This window comes from Bombina bombina, chromosome 5 (genome assembly GCF_027579735.1).
Source record: "Bombina bombina isolate aBomBom1 chromosome 5, aBomBom1.pri, whole genome shotgun sequence".
Taxonomy (NCBI): domain Eukaryota; kingdom Metazoa; phylum Chordata; class Amphibia; order Anura; family Bombinatoridae; genus Bombina; species Bombina bombina.
In genome coordinates this window covers 1,084,661,910-1,084,688,259 of record NC_069503.1, presented here as the reverse complement: position 1 = coordinate 1,084,688,259, position 26,350 = coordinate 1,084,661,910, and the positions used below count along the sequence as shown (strand labels likewise).

The 26,350-nt window shown below is 36.9% G+C and overlaps 1 protein-coding gene across 4 annotated transcripts in view; it reads right to left on the bottom strand.

The window, feature by feature from the left end:
• The window catches only part of PHF20L1 (PHD finger protein 20 like 1), a 584,626-nt gene that overhangs the window by 324,718 nt on the left and 233,558 nt on the right, over positions 1-26,350 (bottom strand). For all 4 annotated transcript variants that reach the window (XM_053715368.1, XM_053715369.1, XM_053715370.1 and 1 more), the window contains 3 exons: positions 23,919-24,117; positions 16,625-16,801; positions 15,600-15,803 (listed from right to left, as the gene is read on the bottom strand). In XM_053715368.1, coding sequence (XP_053571343.1) covers positions 15,600-15,803; positions 16,625-16,801; positions 23,919-24,117 — 580 coding nt within the window. The remainder of the gene's footprint in view (positions 1-15,599; positions 15,804-16,624; positions 16,802-23,918; positions 24,118-26,350) is intronic.

Here is a 26,350-nt window from a genome sequence, read left to right as displayed (position 1 = left end):
CATCTCATGCTGTCTTGGTAGCAGTGGCAGGTTTCTTGGCCTGCTTTCCTTTGTTCCAGCCTTGCATTGGTCTCCAGGCTGGCTTGGCTTGAGAAGTATTACCCTCTTGCTTAGAGGACGTAGCACTTGGGGCTGGTCCGTTTCTGCGAAAGGGACGAAAATTAGGTTTATTTTTGGCCTTGAAAGACCTATCCTGAGGAAGGGCGTGGCCCTTGCCCCCAGTGATATCAGAGATAATCTCTTTCAAGTCAGGGCCAAACAGCGTTTTCCCCTTGAAAGGTATGTTAAGCAATTTGTTCTTGGAAGACGCATCCGCTGACCAAGATTTTAACCAAAGCGCTCTGCGCGCCACAATAGCAAAACCAGAATTTTTCGCCGCTAACCTAGCCAATTGCAAAGTGGCGTCTAGGGTGAAAGAATTAGCCAATTTGAGAGCACGAATTCTGTCCATAATCTCCTCATAAGAAGAAGAATTATTATTGATCGCCTTTTCTAGCTCATCGAACCAGAAACACGCGGTTGTAGTGACAGGAACAATGCATGAAATTGGTTGTAGAAGGTAACCTTGCTGAACAAACATCTTTTTAAGCAAACCTTCTAATTTTTTATCCATAGGATCTTTGAAAGCACAACTATCTTCTATGGGTATAGTGGTGCGTTTGTTTAGAGTAGAAACCGCCCCCCTCGACCTTGGGGACTGTCTGCCATAAGTCCTTTCTGGGGTCGACCATAGGAAACAATTTTTTAAATATGGGGGGAGGGACGAAAGGTATACCGGGCCTTTCCCATTCTTTATTTACAATGTCCGCCACCCGCTTGGGTATAGGAAAAGCTTCGGGGGGCCCCGGGACCTCTAGGAACTTGTCCATTTAACATAGTTTCTCTGGAATGACCAAATTCTCACAATCATCCAGAGTGGATAACACCTCCTTAAGCAGAGCGCGGAGATGTTCCAATTTAAATTTAAATGTAATCACATCAGGTTCAGCTTGTTGAGAAATTTTCCCTGAATCTGAAATTTCTCCCTCAGACAAAACCTCCCTGGCCCCCTCAGATTGGTGTAGGGGCCCTTCAGAACCAATATCATCAGCGTCCTCATGCTCTTCAGTATTTTCTAAAACAGAGCACTCGCGCTTTCGCTGATAAGTGGGCATTTTGGCTAAAATGTTTTGATAGAATTATCCATTACAGCCGTTAATTGTTGCATAGTAAGGAGTATTGGCGCGCTAGATGTACTAGGGGCCTCCTGTGTGGGCAAGACTGGCGTAGACGAAGGAGGGGATGATGCAGTACCATGCTTACTCCCCTCACTTGAGGAATCATCTTGGGCATCATTTTCTCTAAATTTTGTGTCACATAAATCACATCTATTTAAATGAGAAGAAACCTTGGCTTCCCCACATTCAGAACACAGTCTATCTGGTAGTTCAGACATGTTAAACAGGCAAAAACTTGATAACAAAGTACAAAAAACGTTTTAAAATAAATCGTTACTGTCACTTTAAATTTTAAACTGAACACACTTTATTACTGCAATTGCGAAAAAAGTATGAAGGAATTGTTCAAAATTCACCAAAATTTCACCACAGTGTCTTAACGCCTTAAAAGTATTGCACACCAAATTTGGAAGCTTTAACCCTTAAAATAACGGAACCGGAGCCGTTTTTATATTTAACCCCTTTACAGTCCCTGGTATCTGCTTTGCTGAGACCCAACCAAGCCCAAAGGGGAATACGATACCAAATGACGCCTTCAGAAAGTCTTTTCTATGTATCAGAGCTCCTCACACATGCATCTGCATGTCATGCTTCTCAAAAACAAGTGCGCAATACAGGCGCGAAAATGAGACTCTGCCTATGATTAGGGAAAGCCCCTAGAGAATAAGGTGTCCAATACAGTGCCTGCCGGTTATTTTACATAATTCCCAAGATTAAAATAATTCCTCAAGGCTATAGAGTATAAAATATAAATCGATTTAGCCCAGAAAATGTCTACAGTCTTAGAAAGCCCTTGTGAAGCCCTTTATTTCTATCTGTAATAAAAATGGCTTACCGGATCCCATAGGGAAAATGACAGCTTCCAGCATTACATCGTCTTGTTAGAATGTGTCATACCTCAAGCAGCAAAAGTCTGCTCACTGTTCCCCCAACTGAAGTTAATTCCTCAACAGTCCTGTGTGGAACAGCCATCGATTTTAGTAACGGTTGCTAAAATCATTTTCCTCTTACAAACAGAAATCTTCATCTCTTTTCTGTTTCAGAGTAAATAGTACATACCAGCACTATTTTAAAATAACAAACTCTTGATTGAATAATAAAAACTACAGTTAAACACTAAAAAAACTCTAAGCCATCTCCGTGGAGATGTTGCCTGTACAACGGCAAAGAGAATGACTGGGGAAGGCGGAGCCTAGGAGGGATCATGTGACCAGCTTTGCTGGGCTCTTTGCCATTTCCTGTTGGGGAGGAGAATATCCCACAAGTAAGGATGACGCCGTGGACCGGACACACCTATGTTGGAGAAAGATAACAAATAAACTAGAAGTCTTTCGGAAAGACTTAGTAGCTTCAACATAATATTTCAAAGCTCTAATAACATCCAAAGAATGCAACGATTTCTCCTTAGAATTCTTAGGATTAGGACATAATGAAGGAACCACAATGTCTCTACTAATGTTGTTGGAATTCACAACTTAAGTAAAAATTCAAAAGAAGTTCGCAACACCGCCTTATCCTGATGAAAAATCAGAAAAGGAGACTCACAAGAAAGAGCAGATAATTCAGAAACTCTTCTGGCAGAAGAGATGGCCAAAAGGAACAAAACTTTCCAAGAAAGTAATTTAATATCCAATGAATGCATAGGTTCAAATGGAGGAGCTTGAAGAGCCCCCAGAACCAAATTCAAACTCCAAGGAGGAGAAATTGACTTAATGACAGGCTTTATACGAACCAAAGCTTGTACAAAACAATGAATATCAGGAAGAATAGCAATCTTTCTGTGAAAAAGAACAGAAAGAGCAGAGATTTGACCTTTCAAGGAACTTGCGGACAAACCCTTATCCAAACCATCCTGAAGAAACTGTAAAATTCTCGGTATTCTAAAAGAATGCCAAGAAAAATGATGAGAAAGACACCAAGAAATATAAGTCTTCCAGACTCTTTAATATATCTCTCTGGATACAGATTTACGAGCCTGTAACATAGTATTAATCACAGAGTCAGAGAAACCTCTTTGACCAAGAATCAAGCGTTCAATCTCCATACCTTTAAATTTAAGGATTTCAGATCCTGATGGAAAAAAGGACCTTGAGACAAAAGGTCTGGTCTTAACGGAAGAGTCCACGGTTAGCAAGAGGCCATCCGGACAAGATCCGCATACCAAAACCTGTGAGGCCATGCCGGAGCTACCAGCAGAACAAACGAGCATTCCTTCAGAATCTTGGAGATTACTTTTGGAAGAAGAACTAGAGGCGGAAAGATATAGGCAGGATGATACTTCCAAGGAAGTGATAATGCATCCACTGCCTCCGCCTGAGGATCCCGGGATCTGGACAGATACCTGGGAAGTTTCTTGTTTAGATGAGAAGCCATCAGATCTATTTCTGGAAGTTCCCACATTTGAACAATCTGAAAAAATACCTCTGGGTGAAGAGACCATTCGCCCGGATGCAACGTTTGGCGACTGAGATAATCCGCTTTCCAATTGTCCATACCTGGGATATGAACCGCAGAGATTAGACAGGAGCTGGATTCCGCCCAAACCAAAATTCAAGATATTTCTTTCATAGCCAGAGGACTGTGAGTCCCTCCTTGATGATTGATGTATGCCACAGTTGTGACATTGTCTATCTGAAAACAAATGAACAACTCTCTCTTCAGAAGAGGCCAAGACTGAAGAGCTCTGAAAATTGCACGGAGTTCCAAAATATTGATCGGAAATCTCACCTCCTGAGATTCCCAAACCCCTTGTGCCGTCAGATACCCCCACACAGCTCCCCAACCTGTAAGACTTGCATCTGTTGAGATTATAGTCCAGGTCGGAAGGACAAAGAAGCCCCCTGAACTAAACGATGGTGATCTGTCCACCATGTCAGAGAGTGTCATAAAATCGGTTTAAAGATATTAATTGAGATATCTTTGACTAATCCCTGCACCATTGGTTCAGCATACAGAGCTGAAGAGGTTGCATGTGAAAACGAGCAAAGGAGATCGCATCTGATGCGGCAGTCCTAAGACCCAACATTTCCATGCATAAGGCTACCAAAGGGAATGATTGTGACTGAAGGTTTTGACAAGCTGATATCAATGTTAAACTTCTCTTGTCTGACAAGGACAGAGTCATAGACACTGAATTTATCGAGAAACCTAAAAAGGTTACCCTTGTCTGAGGAATCAATGAACTGATTGGTAAATTGATCCTCCAACAATGAACTTGAAGAAACAACACAAGTCGATTCGTATGAGATTCTTCGAAAATGAGAAGACTGAGCAAGTACCAAGATATCGTCCAAATAAGGAAATACCAAAACCCTATTCTCTGATTACAGAAAGAAGGGCACCGAGAACCTTTGAAAAAAAAATTCTTGGAACTGAGGCTAGGCCAAACGGTAGAGCCACAAAACTGGTAATGCTTGTCTAAAAAGAGAATCTCAGACACTAAAAGTGATCTGGATGAATCGGAATATGCAGATACACATCCTGTAAATCTATTGTAGACATATAATGCCCTTGCTAAACAAAAGGCAGGAAAGTCCTACAGTAACCATCTTGAATGTTGGTATCCTAACATAACGATTCAATAATGATAGATCCGGAACTGGTCTGAAGGAATTGACCTTCTTTGGTACAATGAAGAGATAAAATAAAACCCCAGCCCCTGTTCCAGAACTGGAACTGGCATAAATACTCCAGCCAACTCTAGATCTGAAAAACATTTCAGAAATGCTGAGCCTTTGCTGTGTTAACTGGGACACGGGAAAGAAAAGAATCTCTTAGCAGGAGGCCTTAACTGAAGCCAATTCTGTACCTTTCTGAAACAATGTTTCTGAAACCAGAGATTAAGAACGGAATTGATCCAAATTTCTTTGAAGAAAACGTAATCTGCCCCATACCAGCTGAGCTGGAATAAGGGCCGCACCTTCATAGGTACTTAGGAGCTGGCTATAGGTTTCTATAAGGCTTGGATATATTCCAAACTGGAAATAGTTTCCAAACTGATACCGCTCCTGAGGATGAAGGATCAGGCTTTTGTTCCTTGTTGTGAGGAAAGGAACGAAAATGATTATTTACCCTGGAAAGAAAGGGAAAGCAAAGTTGACTTAGAAGACATGTCAGCATTCCAAGTTTAATCCATAAAGCTTTTCTAGCTAAAATAGCTAGAGACATATACCTGACATCAACTCTAATGATATCAAAAGATGGTATCACCAATAAAATTATTAGCATGTTATAGAATAATAATAATGCTATAAAATTATGATCTGTTACTTGTTGCGCTAAAGCTGCTAACCAAAAAGTTGAAGCTGCAGCAACATCCGCTAAAAATATAGCAGGTCTAAGAAGATTACCTGAACATAAGTAAGCTTTTCTTAGAAAGGATTCAATTTTCCTATCTAAAGGATCCTTAAATGAAGTACTATCTGCCGTAGGAATAGTAGTACATTAGCAGGAGTAGAGACAGCCCCATAACCTTAGGGATTTTTGTCCCAAAAAACTCTAATCTGTCAGATGGCACAGGATATAATTTGCATAAACGTCTAGAAGGAGTAAATAAATTACCCAAATTATTCCATTCCCTGGAAATTACTTCAGAAATAGCATCAGGGAGATAAAACACTTCTGGAATAACTACAGGAGATTTAAAAACCTTATTTAAACGTTTACATTTAGTATCAAGAGGACCAGAATCCTCTATTTCTAATGCAAATAACACTTCTTTAAGTAAAGAACGAATAAATTCCATCTTGAACAAATACAAAGATTTATCAGCATCAACCTCTGAGACAGAAACCTCTGAACCAGAAGAACCATTATCAGTATCAGAATGATGATGTTCATTTAAAAATTCATCTGAAAAAAGAGAAGTTTTAAAAGACTTTTATGTATACTAGAAGGAGAAATAACAGACATAGCCTTCTTAATGGATTTAAAAAAAAAAAAAAAAATCTCTTATGTTATCAGGAACACTCTGAAAATTAGATGTTGACGGAACAGCAACAGGTAATGTAACAGTACTAAAGGAAATTTTATCTGCATTAATAAGTTTGACATGACATGCAATACAAATAACAGCTGGAGAAACAGATACCAAAAGTTTATAGCAGATACACTTAGCTTGGTAGCTCCAGCACTGTGCAGTGATTTTCCTGAAGTATCTTCTGACTCAGTTGCAACGTGGAACATCTTGCAATATGTAAAAGAAAAAAACAACATATAAAGCAAAATTGATCAAATTCCTTAAATGACAGTTTCAGGAATGGGAAAAAAATGCCAGTGAACAAGCTTCTAGCAACCAGAAGCAATAAATAATGAGACTTAAATAATGTGAAGACAAAAATGACGCCCATATTTTTAGCGCTAAAAAAGACGCCCACATTATTTGGCGCCTAAATGCTTTTGGCGCCAAAAATGACGCCACATCCGGAACGCCGACATTTTTTACGCAAAAAAACGTCAAAAAATGACGCAACTTCCGGCGCCACGTATGACGCCGGAAACAGAAAAAAATTTTTGCGCCAAAAAAGTCTGCGCCAAGAATGACGCAATAAAATGAAGCATTTTCTGCCCCCCGCGAGCCTAACAGCCCACAGGGAAAAAGTCAAATTTTTTAAGGTAAGAAAAAATGATTGAAACAAATGCATTTATCCCAAATATGAAACTGACTGTCTGAAAAATAAGGAATGTTGAACATTCTGAGTCAAGGCAAATAAATGTTTGAATACATATATTTAGAACTTTATAAATAAAGTGCCCAACCATAGCTTAGAGTGTCACAGAAAATAAGATTTACTTACCCCAGGACACTCATCTACATGTTTGTAGAAAGCCAAACCAGTACTGAAACGAGAATCAGCAGAGGTAATGGTATATATAAGAGTATATCGTCGATCTGAAAAGGGAGGTAAGAGATGAATCTCTACGACCGATAGAGAACCTATGAAATAGACCCCGTAGAAGGAGATCACTGCATTCAAATAGGCAATACTCTCCTCACATCCCTCTGACATTCACTGCACGCTGAGAGGAAAACCGGGCTCCAACTTGCTGCGGAGCGCATAGCAACGTAGAATCTAGCACAAACTTACTTCACCACCTCCATCGGAGGCAAAGTTTGTAAAACTGAATTGTGGGTGTGGTGAGGGGTGTATTTATAGGCATTTTAAGGTTTGGGAAACTTTGCCCCTCCTGGTAGGAATGTATATCCCATACGTCACTAGCTCATGGACTCTTGCTAATTACATGAAAGAAATTAAGGTTTTGAGATCCTGATGGAAAAAAGAACCTTGAGACAGAAAGACTGGTCTTAACGGAAGAGTCCACAGCTGGCAAGAGGCCATCCGGACAAGATCCGCATACCAAAACCTGTGAGGCCATGCTGGAGCTACCAGCAGGACAAACGAGCATTCCTTTAGAATATTGGAGAATACCCTTGGAAGAAGAACTAGAGGCGGAAAGATATAGGCAGGATGACACTTGTAAGGAAGAGATAATGCATCCACTGCCTCCGCCCGAGGATCCCTGGATCCGGACAGATACCAGGGAAGTTTCTTGTTTAGATGAGAAGCCATCAGATCTATTTCTGGGAGTTCCCACATTTGAACAATCTGAGGAAATACCTCTGGGTGAAGACCATTCGCCCAGGTGCAACGTTTGGCGACTGAGATAATCCGCTTTCCAATTGTCCATACCTGGGATATGAACCGCAGAGATTAGACAGGAGCTGGATTCCTGCCCAAACCAAAATTCGAGATACTTCTTTCATAGCCAGAGGACTGTGAGTCCCTCCTTGATGATTGATGTATGCCACAGTTGTGACATTGTCTATCTGAAAACAAATGAACAACTCTCTCTTCAGAAGAGGCCAAGACTGAAGAGCTCTGAAATTGCACGGAGTTCCAAAATATTGATCGGAAATCTCACCTCCTGAGATTCCCAAACCCCTTGTGCCGTCAGATACCCCCACACAGCTCCCCAACCTGTAAGACTTGCATCTGTTGAGATTATAGTCCAGGTCGGAAGAACAAAGAAGCCCCCTGAACTAAACGATGGTGATCTGTCCACCATGTCAGAGAGTGTCGTATAATCTGTTTAAAGATATTAATTGAGATATCTTTGAGTAATCCCTGCACCATTGGTTCAGCATACAGAGCTGAAGAGGTCGCATGTGAAAACGAGCAAAGGAGATCGCATCTGATGCGGCAGTCCTAAGACCTAAAATTTCCATGCATAAGGCTACCAAAGGGAATGATTGTGACTGAAGGTTTTGACAAGCTGAAATCAATGTTAAACTTCTCTTGTCTGACAAGGACAGAGTCATAGACACTGAATCTATTCTAGAAACCTAAAAAGGTTACCCTTGTCTGAGGAATCAATGAACCGATTGGTAAATTGATCCTCCAACCATGAACTTGAAGAAACAACACAAGTCGATTCGTATGAGATTCTTCGAAAATGAGAAGACTGAGCAAGTACCCAGATATCGTCCAATAAGGAAATACCAAAACCCTGTTCTCTGATTACAGAAAGAAGGGCACCGAGAACCTTTGAAAAAAAATTCTTGGAACTGAGGCTAGGCCAAACGGTAGAGCCACAAAACTGGTAATGCTTGTCTAAAAAGAGAATCTCAGACACTAAAAGTAATCTGGATGAATCGGAATATGCAGATACACATCCTGTAAATCTATTGTAGACATATAATGCCCTTGCTAAACAAAAGGCAGGACAGTCCTACAGAAACTGAATGTTGGTATCTTTACATAACGATTCAATATTGATAGATCCGGAACTGGTCTGAAGGAATTGACCTTCTTTGGTACAATGAAGAGATAAAATAAAACCCCAGCCCCTGTTCCAGAACTGGAACTGGCATAATTACTCCAGCCAACTCTAGATCTGAAACACATTTCAGAAATGCTGAGCCTTTGCTGTGTTAACTGGGACACGGGAAAGAAAAAAATCTCTTAGCAGGAGGCCTTAACTGAAGCCAATTCTGTACCTTTCTGAAACAATGTTCTGAAAACAGAAATTGAGAACGGAATTGATCAAAATTTCTTTGAAGAAAACGTAATCTGCCCCATACCAGCTGAGCTGGAATAAGGTCCGCACCTTCATGGGTACTTAGGAGCTGGTTATAGGTTTTCTATAAGGCTTGGATATATTCCAAACTGGAAATAGTTTCCAAACTGATACCGCTCCTGAGGATGAAGGATCAGGCTTTTGTTCCTTATTGTGAGGAAAGGAACGAAAATGATTATTAGACCTAAATTTACCTTAGATTTTTTATCCTTTGGTAAAAAAGTTCCCTTCCTTCCAGAAACAGTTGAAATAATAATTTATTACCCTGGAAAGAAAAGGAAAGCAAAGTTGACTTAGAAAACATATCAGCATTCCAAGTTTAATCCATAAAGCTTTTCTAGCTAAAATAGCTAGAGACATATACCTGACATCAACTCTAATGATATCAAAAGATGGTATCACCAATAAAATTATTAGCATGTTATAGAATAATAATAATGCTATAAAATTATGATCTGTTACTTGTTGCGCTAAAGCTTCTAACCAAAAAGTTGAAGCTGCAGCAACATCCGCTAAAAATATAGCAGGTCTAAGAAGATTACCTGAACATAAGTAAGCTTTTCTTAGAAAGGATTCAATTTTCCTATCTAAAGGATCCTTAAATGAATTACTATCTGCCGTAGGAATAGTAGCACATTTAGCAGGAGTAGAGACAGACCCATAACCTTAGGGATTTTGTCCCAAAAAAACTCTAATCTGTCAGATGGCACAGGATATAATTGCTTAAACGTTTAGAAGGAGTAAAAGAATTACCCAAATTATTCCATTCCCTGGAAATTACTTCAGAAATAGCATCAGGGAGATAAAACACTTCTGGAATAACTACAGGAGATTTAAAAACCTTATTTAAACGTTTAGATTTAGTATCAAGAGGACCAGAATCCTCTATTTCTAATGCAATTAATACTTCTTTAAATAAAGAACGAATAAATTCCATCTTGAACAATACAAAGATTTATCAGCATCAACCTCTGAGACAGAAACCTCTGAACCAGAAGAACCATTATCAGTATCAGAATGATGATGTTCATTTAAAAATTCATCTGAAAAAAGAGAAGTTTTAAAAGACTTTTATGTAAACTAGAAGGAGAAATAACAGACATAGCCTTCTTAATAGATGTAAAAAATAAAATCTCTTATGTTTATCAGGAACACTCTGAAAATTAGATGTTGACGGAACAGCAACAGGTAATGTAACAGTACTAAAGGAAATTTTATCTGCATTAATAAGTTTGTCATGACATGCAATACAAACAACAGCTGGAGAAACAGATACCAAAAATTATAGCAGATACACTTAGCTTGGTAGCTCCAGCACTAGACAGCGATTTTCCTGTAGTATCTTCTGACTCAGATGCAACGTGAGACATCTTGCAATATGTAAGAGAAAAAACAACATATAAAGCAAAATTTATCAAATTCCTTAAATGACAGTTTCAGGAATGGGAAAAAAATGCCAAAGAACAAGCTTCTAGCAACCAGAAGCAATGAAAAAATAAGACTTAAATAATGTGGAGACAAAAGCGACGCCCTTATTTTTTAGCGCCAAATAAGACGCCCACATTATTTGGCGCCTAAATGCTTTTGGCGCCAAAAATGACGCCACATCCGGAACGCCGACATTTTTGGCGCAAAATAACGTCAAAAAATGACGCAACTTCCGGCGACACGTATGACGCCGGAAACGAAAATAATTTTTGCGCCAAAAAAGTCCGCGCCAAGAATGACGCAATAAAATGAAGCATTTTCAGCCCCCGCGAGCCTAACAGCCCACAGGAAAAAAAGAGTCAAATTTTTGAAGGTAAGAAAAAATGATTAATTCAAATGCATTATCCCAAATATGAAACTGACTGTCTGAAAAATAAGGAAAGTTGAACATTCTGAGTCAAGGCAAATAAATGTTTGAATACATATATTTAGAACTTTATAAACAAAGTGCCCAACCATAGCTTAGAGTGTCACAGAAAATAAGATTTACTTACCCCAGGACACTCATCTACATGTTTGTAGAAAGCCAAACCAGTACTGAAACGAGAATCAGCAGAGGTAATGGTATATATAAGAGTATATCGTCGATCTGAAAAGGGAGGTAAGAGATGAATCTCTACGACCGATAACAGAGAACCTATGAAATAGACCCCGTAGAAGGAGATCACTGCATTCAAATAGGCAATACTCTCCTCACATCCCTCTGACATTCACTGCACGCTGAGAGGAAAACCGGGCTCCAACTTGCTGCGGAGCGCATATCAACGTAGAATCTAGCACAAACTTACTTCACCACCTCCATCGGAGGCAAAGTTTGTAAAACTGAATTGTGGGTGTGGTGAGGGGTGTATTTATAGGCATTTTAAGGTTTGGGAAACTTTGCCCCTCCTGGTAGGAATGTATATCCCATACGTCACTAGCTCATGGGCTGTTGCTAATTACATGAAAGAAATTGCATGCTCTATCTGAATCACAAAAGAAAAAATTAGGGTTCGGTGTCCCTTTAAGCTAGGTTAATTAGACATGTACGGAAATTAATGACATCAAATAATCCATTTAGATGAAGATGTTATAGGGAATTATACATACTACAAGAAAATATGTTTAATAAGTTTCTTACATTATATCCCACTGAAAAAAAATACAATGGTAGCAGGTTTATACAAAATAAACTGCATTGTTTCAGATTTCAAGGCTATATTTAACCGCTTAATGCCGTTAGGATGCTGCATGTCGTCCTAACAGCACTGGGTTTTAATGCCAATAGGACGGCATGAAACACCCTCCTCTATTTGTTTAATGGGAAATCAGGCTAGGGGCATGGCTAGCATTGTAGGCAGTCCCACATGATCCGATTCCGGCCTTGTAATCATGTGATTGCATCGACGATCGCGTGATTTTATTTTTTAAACAAGTATTTACATCAGAACTTGCCCCTGGCATGAAGTGAGTTAAAAACAAATATCTGAGAATGTGTATAAAGAGTGTAAATTATTTTGTATTTATTATATTAGTACGATAATCCCATTTTCTTCCATGTGCTTTCCTCTCTTTACATTTTGCACAGTCCACTTCAATACAATGTGATTATTTGTGTTCTACGACTTTCTAAAGTGATTTGTGTTGTTCTTAAAAGGGACATTTAACAGTGTTGATTGAGAAAGCAGACTAGCGCATAATAAATGAAAAAATTACAATGCAATGTGTTCAGTGTTTGCACACACAAAGGGGTTAAACACAAGATAAAGTCCCGTTTGGGAGCTGCAGCGAACTGCTGGTTGTGAACAGGAGACAGCCAGTGAGACAAAAGACAGCAGCAGTCACAGGAGAGCTCTTGGTTAAACACTCAGATTTCCAACACAAACGACTACATGTTCTAATAAATTACAGCATGCCATTTTTTTTACAACAATGTTCCTTTAACATTATTACATATAAACACTTTGGGCACAATGATTTAAAGCTCTAAGATCTGGCGAGATGTTAGAAAGGAAAATGAGAGGTTTATCTTGCTATGCAGAGCTCTGGATGTAAATGATAGACACCTATATTACAACATAATTGTAAAATAAAGTCCACAAAGATTTTGCGCGATTTCTATCCCTGCTGGTGAGATTTTAATCAACAGGTCATTTGCATGATGAATAGCTTAGACTAAAAAGCAGGAAACACATGTAAGATCCTGTTTCATTAACTCATCCGTGGTGCTCTAGTCTAGAAAAGCAGCCGGCAACGCCCTCCCCTCCATTTCCAGCATGTAACAGTAAGAGCAGTCAGTGCCACTTGCTTTGTGGGGAGTTTAGGGAGGGCTCTTTTGCTCATGCTGTCTATTTAAGAATCTGTGCTGATATAACAGCATGAAAGAGTCTGTATAAGTCTAGCAAACAGTATATGCTTCACATTTATTCATAGATCAATCAGACAAAATTTAAACCTTTGCGCATTTCCCCCTATATGCAGAGTAAATGGGGGAAAATGTAACTTACAACACTGCATAGAATGTGTGATATGTGCCTAAAATATGACGGATTTCCCATATATTATTGTTAGCAGCTTGAGTTAAAAGGATATTCTAGGGCAAAAATGACATCCTCTAATTCATTAAAGCATATACATTTTGCATCACTTGCCCTAGCATACAATGAGTTATTTTTTTCTTGCAAAGGGATTAAACACATGTTTAACCCAATACAGTTCCATAATGCTGGAGACCAAACTGCACACAGCCACCAATCGGCAGCAAAGTTCTGTTTGGGAGCTGCAAAGCTCGTTATTCCTACACAACTTTCCTTAGTGGAAATTAAATGCGTACTAAGATAAGAAAAACAAAAAGCATGTGCACTAGTAAATTACAGCGTGTAGTTTTGTATTAGAATGTCCACTTAAATGTAACTCAGGCATATACCCCATTATAACTGCATACAGGCGTACCACGGAAATATTGGGGCGTTTGTTTCCAGACCACTGCAATAAAGCGAATATAGCAATAAAGCGAGTCGCAGAATGTTCCCTAGTGTATATAAAAACTTATATTTACACTATGCTGTAGTCTATTAAAGGGGGTACTCAAGTCAAATTTAAACTTTCATGATTCAGATAGAGCAGCAATTTTAAACAACTTTCCAATTTACTTCCATTAACAAAATCTGCAATCTTTTTATATTTACACTTTGAGTCATCAGATCCTACTGAGCATGTGCAAGAATTCACATAATATAGGTAAAAGCATATGTGATTGGCTGATGGTTGTCACATGATACAGGAAGAATGAAAATAGACATAACTGAAATTTGTCAGAAAAAAAAAACCTACTCATTTGAAGTTCAGACTATGCGGCATATTTATCAAAGTGCTAGCAGACATGATACGATGTAGTACAATTCACCTAATGTGGTATTCTGAAATATTATTACAAATTTCCATTTTCCCTGCCAGTAAGTAACAATCTTATCTGCCTGTGTCTTTTTTTTGTGTTCTAAAATGCAAAAGCTAGTATATTTTTAGACTATTTTCAATTAATTATTGCTGGTCACCTTGGTAGCACTTCCACAATGTGTGTGCTAGGTTGCAAATAGTCTTTTTGTGGTGTGCTTAACCAAAAAAAACCCTTTGTTGTATATTTTTAGACTAGACCATTTTCCAATACAAAGACAAAATCTATTGATCTGGGGACAATTCACGGCCAAATTGCATAAAAAAAAAAAAAAATAAGAATGCATTTCCATACAGCTGAAAGACTACTCTGAATAGCACAGTACAGTGTAGTGAATGGCTGCTGTTTGTCATGTAGTTACCAAGCCGATTCTGGACGTTGCAGTTCTTGTTCAACAGGGAAGACCGCATCAAGCACAAAATTGTATTTCTGCACTTCAACTTAAACTGAACTAAATATATATATATATATATATATATATATATATATATATATATATATATATATAACAGAAATCAGTTTGAAACAGAATCAAATCCACTCTGGGGAAACATGAAGTGGTTATTTTGATGGTAAATCACTTGTGATAAGGTCCCTAAAAATCTCCAAAATAACATTTTGAAGCATTTATATTGTTATTGTCTTAAATTCAGTAGCTATACAGGCCAAATGCAAGGATATGTATTTTTGCCTTGTCTTCCAAAATACCTGTCAGGAATAGCAGTGCACGAAGGGAGTATTTTCAAGTCAATTATCTAAATCTCTCAACACAGCTGAAGAGGTAAGCCTGTCCTCAACTGCTTCCCACTAAGGTCCAGAGACCAGGCATGCAAATGTCACTGGGAGTAATCTGAACTTTTCATTGTCTTCTTTATTCCACTTAACAAAATGCTCAGATAAACAGAACCACGGGGATACTTCAGTCCTTGGTTACTAATGTGTGTCACCTGTAAAAGACCTTTCATTCAATAGTTTCCTTCTTGGAGAGGGATATTTAATTAAGAGCATTCAGGACAATCCAAACCAGGAATGATGCTTAAAAAACCATCTAGTGATACATTTTGGCTTGGAAACCAGGAAGCAAGAACGCTACTGGCTGTGTGTCAGAAGCAATCATTTTTCTGTGACATATTTGTTGTTGATTGTCTAATTGTAAAATGCTTGTGTTGCAAGTATATTCCACTCCTAAAGATTTATCCCCCTCAGTCAAATGATCACCATTTTTATGGGGTACAAAATAGTGTAAACTACCAGCATTCATAAACAAGTTCCCTGTAGTAATGATGATAGAGTTATACAGAAAACAAAGAAAAAGTAATAACATTATCCATTTACACAGATCAATGAATAGGCTGAGAACTGGGGAACTGAAACTTTATTTTTACCTGATGAAGTTGAAGCTATTTTGCCTTCAGCTACAGCTTTAGTAGAAAAGGTTATCGTTTGTATGTTTTCTTTTTCTTTACTGGGACAGTCAATGTGGAAATTTGTTTCAATGACTAAAGGTGTTGAAACCTCCGCACTACGACTCAGATCAAGAGGAACACAGTGTTCAAGCTTCTCGGGAGGCATATAGGCAACATCGGTTACTATACAAACAAAAGAATGTGACAAAATATTATAATGTGATGTCCCGTGGACCAGGCATATAAGACATTTCAAATGGCACAAGGCAACACCAAAAAGTATCTATAGTTGTATGTAGTTGAGTGAGGAAAAAGTGAACCTAGTACAAGGGTTGCAAACCTATACATTTTGAAAAAACTAGTATGCCGCTAGCAGTGGGCAGTATCATGGTAGTCCAGGAGAAGTAATGTGTGTCATGCTCCAAAATATTTTGAGCGTGTTACCATGGGCAAGTGTGCCAAGGGTTTCCACCTCTGCCCATGCATGTGTATTCTGCACAAGTTCTGAAGACAAAAACATTACCCTTCATGAAAAAGTCAGATTTGATCCAGGTTAACACTTCTATTTAATAAAAAATAAAAGTGCTGTTTAAGTGCAGAAATAATTCAATTGTTTTGCATAAAAGTTGCCAGTAAAGCTATTCAATTATGCAGTGTAAAAAAAAAAAGAAGGTTAAGCAAATACGGTTTCAGGCTATAGAAATTTTAGCATTAACTCTATAGTAGGTTTGTAATAATTTGACAATAAGAAAATGTTTTAAGAGTATGGAAATGCGTGACATTTGTTTTTATTACATGCCGGAGTGTCCGTTTTATAACCTAAGAGCATGAATAAGAGAAAGCACAAACTTATCCCATACAATGCATACATAATCTATTAGCATACAAAACTGCACAAGTCCAGTCGGCTTTCAAGGCAAGGAACAATGTAACACCATTAAATACTGAATCCTTTTTTTCCTACAAGAATCCCCCTCTAGCCCCATATTAAATGAATAAATTACCCATTGCTATTGAAAGTTCTTGCTGCATTTGATACTTCTGCAATCCTTTTCCATCACACAAGGAAGCAGATGTGAAATCAAGCGGTATAGAAGGGGCTACACGGTGAGATCTTCGTCTTCTATTGTTACGTGCAGAAGACCTACAAAGATTCATTGGTTGTGCAGAGTGTATCGTACCTATAAAAAAAGATCTTTCATTGATTAGGAAACACAAGAGCATCACCATGGAATCTCTTTAAGTGATTTTGAAGACCAATTAAAAAGAAAAGGGTTAAAACGCTATCTAATAATCTGTGATCCAACCTAAAAATTGTACAAATTTGTTTTAGGTAAATGTTGCTTGCATATTGTTTTTTTGTTGTGGTTTGTTTTGTTTTAGTAGAGGTATCGTACTGCACTGTTATGGTGGAAGTTTACAATCTTACTTGGCTGTTAGACGGCAACAGGTAAATTGCTGTATTCCAGGGGTGTCTATAGATTAAAAATGAGTGGCGACTTCTGAATTTGTTTATAATAATTATAGCAAAGCACATTGCACACTTCTACAGTCTTATTATAAAGGCGCACTGTACTTAAAAATTATAACATCCATATGAGAGAGCAGATTAAAAAAAAAAAAAAAAGTATTTTTTTTTACCTGAAAAAAAAGTGATAATGCAGTTTACATTTAAAATGAAAATAATACAGTGATGTAATTTAAAGGCACAGTAAAGTCATAAACATCCATGGTTTAGACAGAGCATACAATTTTAAACAACTTTCCAATTTACTTCTATTATTTAATTTGCTTCCTTTTCTTGTTATCCTTTGCTGAAAGGTTTATCTAGGAAAGCTCAGGAGCAGCAAAGAACCTAGGCTGTAGCTGCTGATTGGTGGCTGCATATATATATACTGATTGTAATTGTCTCACCCATGTGTTCAGTTAGAAACCAGTAGATCATTGCTGCTCCTTCAGCAAACGATACCAAGAGAATGAAGCAAATTTGATAATAGAAGTAAACTGAAAAGTTGTTTAAAATTGTTTGTTCTACCTAAATCATAAAAGAACATTTTTGGGTTTCATGTCCCTTTAAGTGCTCAGTGGCTAATATGTAACTATTAATAGCAGGACGTTCCTATCCATCAACAAGCTTTAGTAAATACACACTTGATACTGCTGTATTAGATTAAGTTTAAATAGATTTTACTTCATAATTTTCAGGTGAAAAAAAAATAAATCAACATTTTTAATTGCTGTTCATTTATGTGGATGCTATAAACAATTTGAGTACAAAGTACTTTTAAATGATCAACGCTTTAAAAACCTAAAACGCTGAAACAGAACTACGTAGAAATATACAAACAAATTAAGTGGATCCTCCAGGAGGCAATTGTGGCTGTAGTGTGGGCACAGAGAGCGATACAAGTGGGGATAGAAGAGACAGGGGAGATGTGGAGGATCATGCGTAGATTCTATTTATTAGCCACACGTCGCACTTAAAGCTACAGTATACTATAAAATTGTTTTTCCCTTAATGTTTTTCCCAGCTGCAGAGTATAAAATGTATGAGAATTAGCTTTTTAAGATTTGTGTATACGAATTAGCCGATTTTGTGTTTTGAAGCCACAACCTAATAAAATGGGTTGAGCTTGTAGGTATAATCAGATCTTATTACCTTATCACATTGTGTACATATACCTGCTTCTTAGTCTTATATCCGTCTACAAACCAATCACCAATACTTGAAGAGAACAATGGAAAATCAACATTTAATTACCTTATCTCTTCTATAACCCAGTGGGAGTGTAATTTCTTCTACTGGCTGTATTTACACAGCTTGACCTTGAGGCCAAAAACTTTCAGGATGGGTGGGGATACCACAGGCTAAATAAACTATTTCAAATGCCAATATAAGGGTAATAGAAATACTTGTAAACAATTTAATACACTCCAGCAGGTAAAGTGGATCAATGGGAACAAATTAAAGGGTAGACAAATTTTGAGTAAACTGTCCCTTTAAATGGCTTAGAAAACAATAAATTTCCATCTGTCATTCTTACAAACATCAAACAATTCTGTGAATTTGGAGAGAGAAAAAATATGCAAAAGTAATTGGCGGAGGGCAATCTCAGATAATTTGAGACTACATAAATAATTGATACAGTGCATTATTGTACTTTACTTGTTACATGTTGTATTATGCTAATAATGCTAACTTAATTAGGTACTTTTTTATAGTCAAAGTGAACTCATAGAATCTTAACTAGTGGGTGTACTCTGAAATAAAAGACTAGGAACCTAGGTAATTAGCCAATGATTCTGACTTGCCAGAAGGAGCAGATTAGAAAAACTGGAATTAGAAAGATGGCCATCACCTTGAGCTGTCTGATCTTCTGAAATATCCTAGAAAGCAGAGCAAAAGGAGAAAGCTATTCGGAACTTCCAGTCATTAAATCTATTGCAATTACTTGAGGATTAATGATTCTGACAGAGTATGTCTTTGCATTTTCCTCATGGAGGTTTAAGCAACCACATTAAAAATGTATAGATTAATTTATAGATAACATTTTTACACGTTTCTTTATTTAAAAAAACAAACAAAAACAAAAATGTATCCAAGGTATTCAAAGCTCAAAAATCGTTCTCAATTCAAACATGTTGGCAAAGTACTCCGGAGACGATCATCTCTTTAAGGCCTGAGATGATTCTAGACCACACACCAAATGACCACTATATTGAAAAGTAAAAAAAAAAAAAACATCCTGTTGGATGAAAGGAAAAAAAATTCCCTCGAGAAAATTTCCCTTTTTGTCCTTTTACCAACTACCAGCTGTGAGATAACCATGAATGCTTATGTATGCAAACTGATCACTTTACATTACTGGTGTTCAAACTTGTCCTCAGGCCTCCCCAACAGGCCAGTATTTTAGGATTACCTTGGGTGAGAGCAGGTAAAAAAACGTGTATCTAGATCATTATTTCACCTGTACTCCAGTTTAGATATGCTCAAAATCTGGCCTGTTAGAGATGGCTGAGGACAGGTTTGAAACACAGTGCTTTAGAGAGATTGGTAGGGTTGAAAATCCAATCATCAAATCAGTGGTAACAATGCAATCCTTCACTGAAAGATGGAATATCTTTTAGATTTCCTCATTGGAAGACTCTCCACAGATCTGAATCTAGGATGACACCCAAAAACAAGAACAAATAACATCTTGGAAAGATAAATCTGTGAACAAGCACTGAAGGTCCTGAATTAAATTGAATGTGTGGCAGGCTAACAACACCTCTCACTTAAAAAGGTACTACATAAATAACTATATTAGGAGAGACTGAGATGGAATCTGAACTTGTTAAACAAAGGCAAGGAATTTGAAAAAGATCTTTTCTGCTAATTTAGAAAGAAGAAACAAAAATTAAAAAATAAAATTGCTCTATAAGAACTTGAATTAATCTTGATAAATAGAAATACAAGCATCCTTCTGATTTTTTTTGGCATTGAACTAACCCAATCAAGGGGGAGTGGCCTAAAAAATAAATAAATCTTGAAATGGGACTCATAAAAAAAAAACATTGATAAATGATATTCTGTCTGTAGAATCTAAACTATGTCGCTTGAAGAAAAACCCTCAACCTTCAGAAAGAATGGGGACAGCTACATTTGTGTAATATCATACTACCCAGTATTTAAAAAAAAACTTAAAAGTGCACTGCATTTTTTTCTCTTTTTTTCTTCACACAGTTCCTTACCTTACTATGTTTTTTGAAACCGTTAATTTAGTCTGTTGTATCCCCACCCATACCGAAAATTTGACAGAACAATACTAATATGCCAGAAAAGGCCAGAGCCGAGGCTAATTTAGAGCATACACGTGCATACCCAGAGCAGCCCTCAGACTAGACCCCCAAAACTTCACCCAATGACATTGCGGAATAAGGCATCCCAAACACGGCAAGGAATGAGAAACTTACCACCGCACACCAAACCAATGGCCTGAGCCAAAGAAATATTGGGTCAATAAATGAAAACAAAAGAATAAACTGCAAATGCCCTGGTGCCATGAATTACTGAGAATGTTTCCGAGCTCTGTCCACCATTTGGCTAGACAGAACTAGGAAGAGGTAGTGCTTGAGAATTACTTCTTATAGGTAACCAGGGGAGTGGGCAGTTCTGGTAATTATTACCAAAAGGCCAAGATAATGTTCATTTTCTATTGTTCTCTATGTATTGTTTTTTTTTTGTTAACAGTGAGAAATAGAATAAGGAATGCTGTGTATATAATTAGAGAGATAAGTCCATTGTATTAGGTTGCAATTTCAATAACCAGAAAAAGCTGTTTTATATACTAAAATAAACCTATTGGAACACATTCTCATACATTTATACTCTGCAGCTGGTATAACAAGTAACTGGAAAAACATTAAGGGGAAATTTTACAGCACACTGTCCCTTTAAAAGATTTTTTTTATAAGAGAAGACACCTTGCTTAGAGAGGAAGCTTAAATGACAATCTTTGAAATCTCTGATGACAGATTCCAGGTTAGGCCCAAAACGGAAAAAGCTTATAGGAAATGCTATTTCCTCAACTGTGCAAAACACACACACTCTTCATGCGAGATCAGAGATATTAATAGCAATATTAGCATATTACCAAACCTCAGATAGCTAGCAAAAGAATCAAAGCAGAAGGGGAGGAGTATATATAAGGCGGAAAAGTACGCTAAACTATTTGTAGTATACCCACCTGTTAAGAATACATGATATCACAAGCGTACGGATAACATTCTGATAGAGAGCATTGTGTTAAAATTAAAGACTACTTTGACATATCACTTTTTTAATTATAGAAATAACTGCAGATATTTTCTAAGTTTAGTTTTTAAAATTTAAATTAATTCTTTAAGCAAATATGGGATTTTAAAAAATAATAACATTAAACTATACCTCAAACCAGCAAAACACTACTTTTCCCAAACCGATAATACAAGCTTTGAATGCTCAAGCTATTCTGGAAATGTTCAGATATTGCGTAACTTGTTTGGCACCTGCTATTTTTTGACTAGCCATCAAATTATGTACTCCGGGGTCACCTACAACAAGTAATTAGGTAACAGTAAGATATGCCTAAAACTGCCATGTGTCCATGGAAAGTTGAATGTACGTTTGAAAAATTGTTTGTTTCTTCCTGAATATTTTCAACTTAAATATACAATATCAGTTGTGTAATCGCAGCTGATGTAATAAGCTGAATTAGCCAATTCTCATTATATCAATCAGCTGAGTATATATTATATGTTTTTAGTTATATATTATATGCATTAGGAGGTAATACTTACTAGCTAATAATCATTTAAGTGATGGCAAACTTACAATATTTTTAAAATAATAATGATTCACAGTGCCAGATTGGCCCAACGGGATGCTGAGAAATTTCTCTGTAAGCCACCGGCTCTGCGGTGCCTCATTACAGCCAGAAGTGCAGAGGGAGTGCCCCCCCACCGGCCAGGATACAGAGTGTGCCTTGTGCGCAGCATAGAGCATCTATTCAAGGCTGTTCTGCTCCTGGAAGGTGAAAAGTAACAGGTTGGGGAGGGGGGGGGGCCTCGGGCGGTCTTCAAAATTTTCAAGGGCCAGTCGGATTTCTAAGTCTTGCCCTGAATGACTGTAGCTGAACTATGCAATTAAATCGCCTAAAACACTATATTTAGAATTAAGATATGTCTAATAACACAACTGCCTCCTCAGTGATAAACTATTTTCATTCTTGTTTTGACATGTGGGTGGTCTAGCCATTAGCAAACACACCAAACACCCCTTATATTGCAGGGTGCTTATGTGCTGTTGCTAGCCAATCGGATATCACAGACACTGTGCATGGAATGGGTTTGAGCAATCCACATGCAAGACCTAGGGGCAGGTGTGCTCAACGGGAATACAAAAACATTTTGTTGGCACATTTCTGGGCTTCTGCCATAATTCACACATGCTTAAAGGCTGCATGTGGGAAACTACAACTCTCAGAATTTTGTGTTCTTAAGAATGTTTCACAATAAAACCACGCAACACCATTATTAAAGGCTAGGAGCAGACAGAAGAGCAGAAAAACATATTTCAAGGTAAGTGCACACACTGAAAAGTGCCTTTTTAAACACACTGCCACAAATGTGTACTATCCTGGAGCATATCAGCTATTTTAAGTTTTGCAATGTAGTGCTTATTTACTTCTTAATCCATACGAAGTCTTATTTGCAGATGTACAGCCAGGATTCATAAGAACAATTTGATTTAATGTAATGTTTCTTTAGGTGTTAAAAAAGGGGCCATGCTTAAGTACACGCTAACGAAAAGATTGGTCACCCTTGGTTCTAGGGAGTCTTATTGTACCACAAATAATTGTAAAAAGCTTAAGATATATGTGTTATGATAGGGGTTTTCAAATAGATTGCAATGGCTTAGAATTTAAAAACCTAACATAAAGCCATGAAGTGTAGTTTTAATGGGAATTCTGATGGATGGAAAATACTCTATTTTGTCTCAGCAAAATAACTTTTAAACAATATTGAAATCATAAGCTTTCTTTGTAATTGTAATGTTGAATATATTTGCTGTATCTGTGCATTATAAATGTCAACAACTTTCTAAAAATCGGTTGATTTGTGTGTTAGTTTAATGGGAAATAAAGTCAAAATTAAACGTCCATGATTCAGATATAACATGCAATATACTTTCTCATTTACTTCTATTGGAAAATTATGTTTGGTATCCTTTGTTGAAGACCATATATTGAGCACAATACAGTAACTTTTTTTGCAACAATATTTGTAACAATTCTAACCCCTTAATATTAACCCTGTACATCACTGGTCTTCCTATGGGGATTGTGTTATTCAAAGTGCTTTTCCAGTGACAGGAGAGGGAGGGTATAATTGCATGTTCCCTCCACTTACGGTTGGACCCGCACTATTAGAAACAAGTAAACCCTTTAACGACCGGCGATATACATGGTACATTGTGGTCTTTAAGGGGTTAAACATTGTTGCAAACCCACCACCATATAGTGCTCCAGATAAGTGCAAACTAAGGATATGCATTTGCCACTTCTAATGGCAGGCATGACTTTCAACAAAGGGCACCAACAGGACAAAGTAACAGAGGTAATCTGGAAAGTTGTTTTTTCCCTAACTGAATCATAAAAGTGCCATTTAGACCTCTATGTCCCATTTATAATCTAAAAGGAACCTAGTGGCTTTGTATATAAAAATGATGTTATTTTTTTATCATTAGGGAAAGAAAATTGGGTCTCAAATCCTCGCCTTGCTTAAACTCTGGAGCAATATGAGAAATTGGGGACTTTTTACACCCTGGTATGTCCCCAGGATCACTTTTGTCTTTCCTGCTGCGAGCCTTCCCTGAAGACAATACAGGTGGTAACCGTGAAGATTTCATGGTGATGCCAGAACAGCTAATATCAGCTTCATTTGGTTTCTGACTCTGAGGTTTAGAAGAAATGGCCTAAATAAAAGGAAATAAAATGACAGTTTAACCTATTTTACTATTCTATTATTGTTTTAAGCAGGAATCTTACAAAGCTGACAAACACACTTCCTTCGAAGCACACAAAGCTATAAAAAGAAACATTATTATTATTATTATTATTATTAAATACTCACAACCAAGGGCACAGCGACAGAAAAAGCTCACAATAAAAAATAAATAATGAACATACAACTTTAAAGCACTGGCTGACTTAAAGGGACATGAAACCCAAAATGTTATTTCATGATTCAGCTAGAGCATACAATTTTAAACAACTTTCTAATATACTTCTATTATCAAATTCTCTTTGTTCTCTTGATATCGTTTGCTGAAAATCAGGTCAGGAGGTTTTGCAACAATGTTATTTATATACAAGAGCAGCAGATGGCAGCACTTTTTACTGCCGTGCAGTGCACCTACCTGGGTATCTCTTCAAAAAAAGAATAACACGCAAATGAAGCAAACTTGCTAATAGAAATCAACTGGAAACTTTTTTTTTTTTTTTTATTGTATTATCTGACCGAATCACAAAATAATTGTTTGGGTTTCATATTCCATTAAAGGTGCAGTCACTCCTACAACTGAAGGCAATGGATCTACTTAACAGAAACAGGGATCAATTCATTTACATGAATGTTAATTCTGAATTATAAATGATATACGTTATCAGTACTTACCTTTAGGGGTGTGCAAATACATGCTTAAGACATTTCACAGAAGACATTTTTTGTAGAGAAATAAAAACAAAGTGAAGACGACAAATTTATTGGCAAAGTGAAAGGAACACGAAACACATTTTGCTTTCATAATTCAGGAAGAGCATACAAGTTTAAATAACTTTCTAATGTACTTCTGTTATCAAATTTGCTTCATTCTCTTATATGTGAAAAGTATATGGCATCTAGCTCCCAGTAGTTCATTGCTGCTCCTGAGTCTAAATATGTTTTTCAATAAAGGATGCCAAGAGAGTGATAGAAATTAGATAACAGAAATAAATTAGAAAGTTATTTAAAGTTGTATGCTCTAAGTCATAAAAGTTTAATTTTGATTTTGCTGTGCCTTTAAACAGAAAACCATGTCCGTTTTTAAATGATCCAGGCCATCTCACTTTCTACACTATAATAAGCCAGCAAGATCATTTCTTAGAATACTTCATTTACAGACATTAGAAAAGGAGCGGAAACAAAATAATGTGTGAAGCTTGTGATTGGCTTCAACTGCCACTACCATCTGAGAATGATTTTAAATTCATCCTGTGCAAAAAACACAATTTTTTCTCTCAACACATATTTTATAGGGAAATTCAATGATATTAATTTAATTTAAATGGCACAATAAGGGCTTTCCCATACATTATACAATTCTACAGAAAATAAATAACTTTAAAAACCAACATAAGCCAATAAAGCAATCATATAACCTGACATAACTTTGTTTTATTTTTATTTTTTTATTTATTTACTCACAAACTATCACTTTAATATGTTATCACTCCCTAGATATAATTAAACCATATTGTCATTAGATCATAACATTGTAGCAAATGTCATAGCCGTACATTGTAAAGCATGTGCCTCTTTTTTTTTTTTTTTTTTAAGGATGACAATTAAAGTTTAACAGTTGTTAAGGCATCACTTGATTTTATATGTGAATATGTGTGCGTGTGTGTGTGTATGTATATATATATATATATATATATATATATACACACACATACATACATAAATATATACATATATATATATATATATATATATATATATATATCCAAGTAAAAGCGAACAATTTTCCAGTCGTGGATGCAGGTAAAACAAAGCGAAATGTATTGTTGAAATTTAAAACCATTAACACACGACATGTTAAAAAGCTGAAGAGGGCATCAGATCAGGTCTTACGCGTTTCAGCTCTGCTGAGCCGTACTCATAGACCTCTGATCTGGTGCTGTGAGAGCACAAATTTATACACAATTTAATTAGGTCAATTAAAAACACTTGCCCAACTTAGTTTAACATGTTAACCCCTTTAGTGTCCATTATGTGTTCTGTTTTCAATTCTGGGTCAAAGTTAATGTGTATTAATGTTTTCTATTGGGCTTCAGGAGTCCTTTGTATAATAGTGAAAACGATCTTTCTATCTTATGTTGATTTTATTGTATATACTTTTATTAAACTGTTTCGTTTTCATGAGTATAAGTTATATTAATTAATTA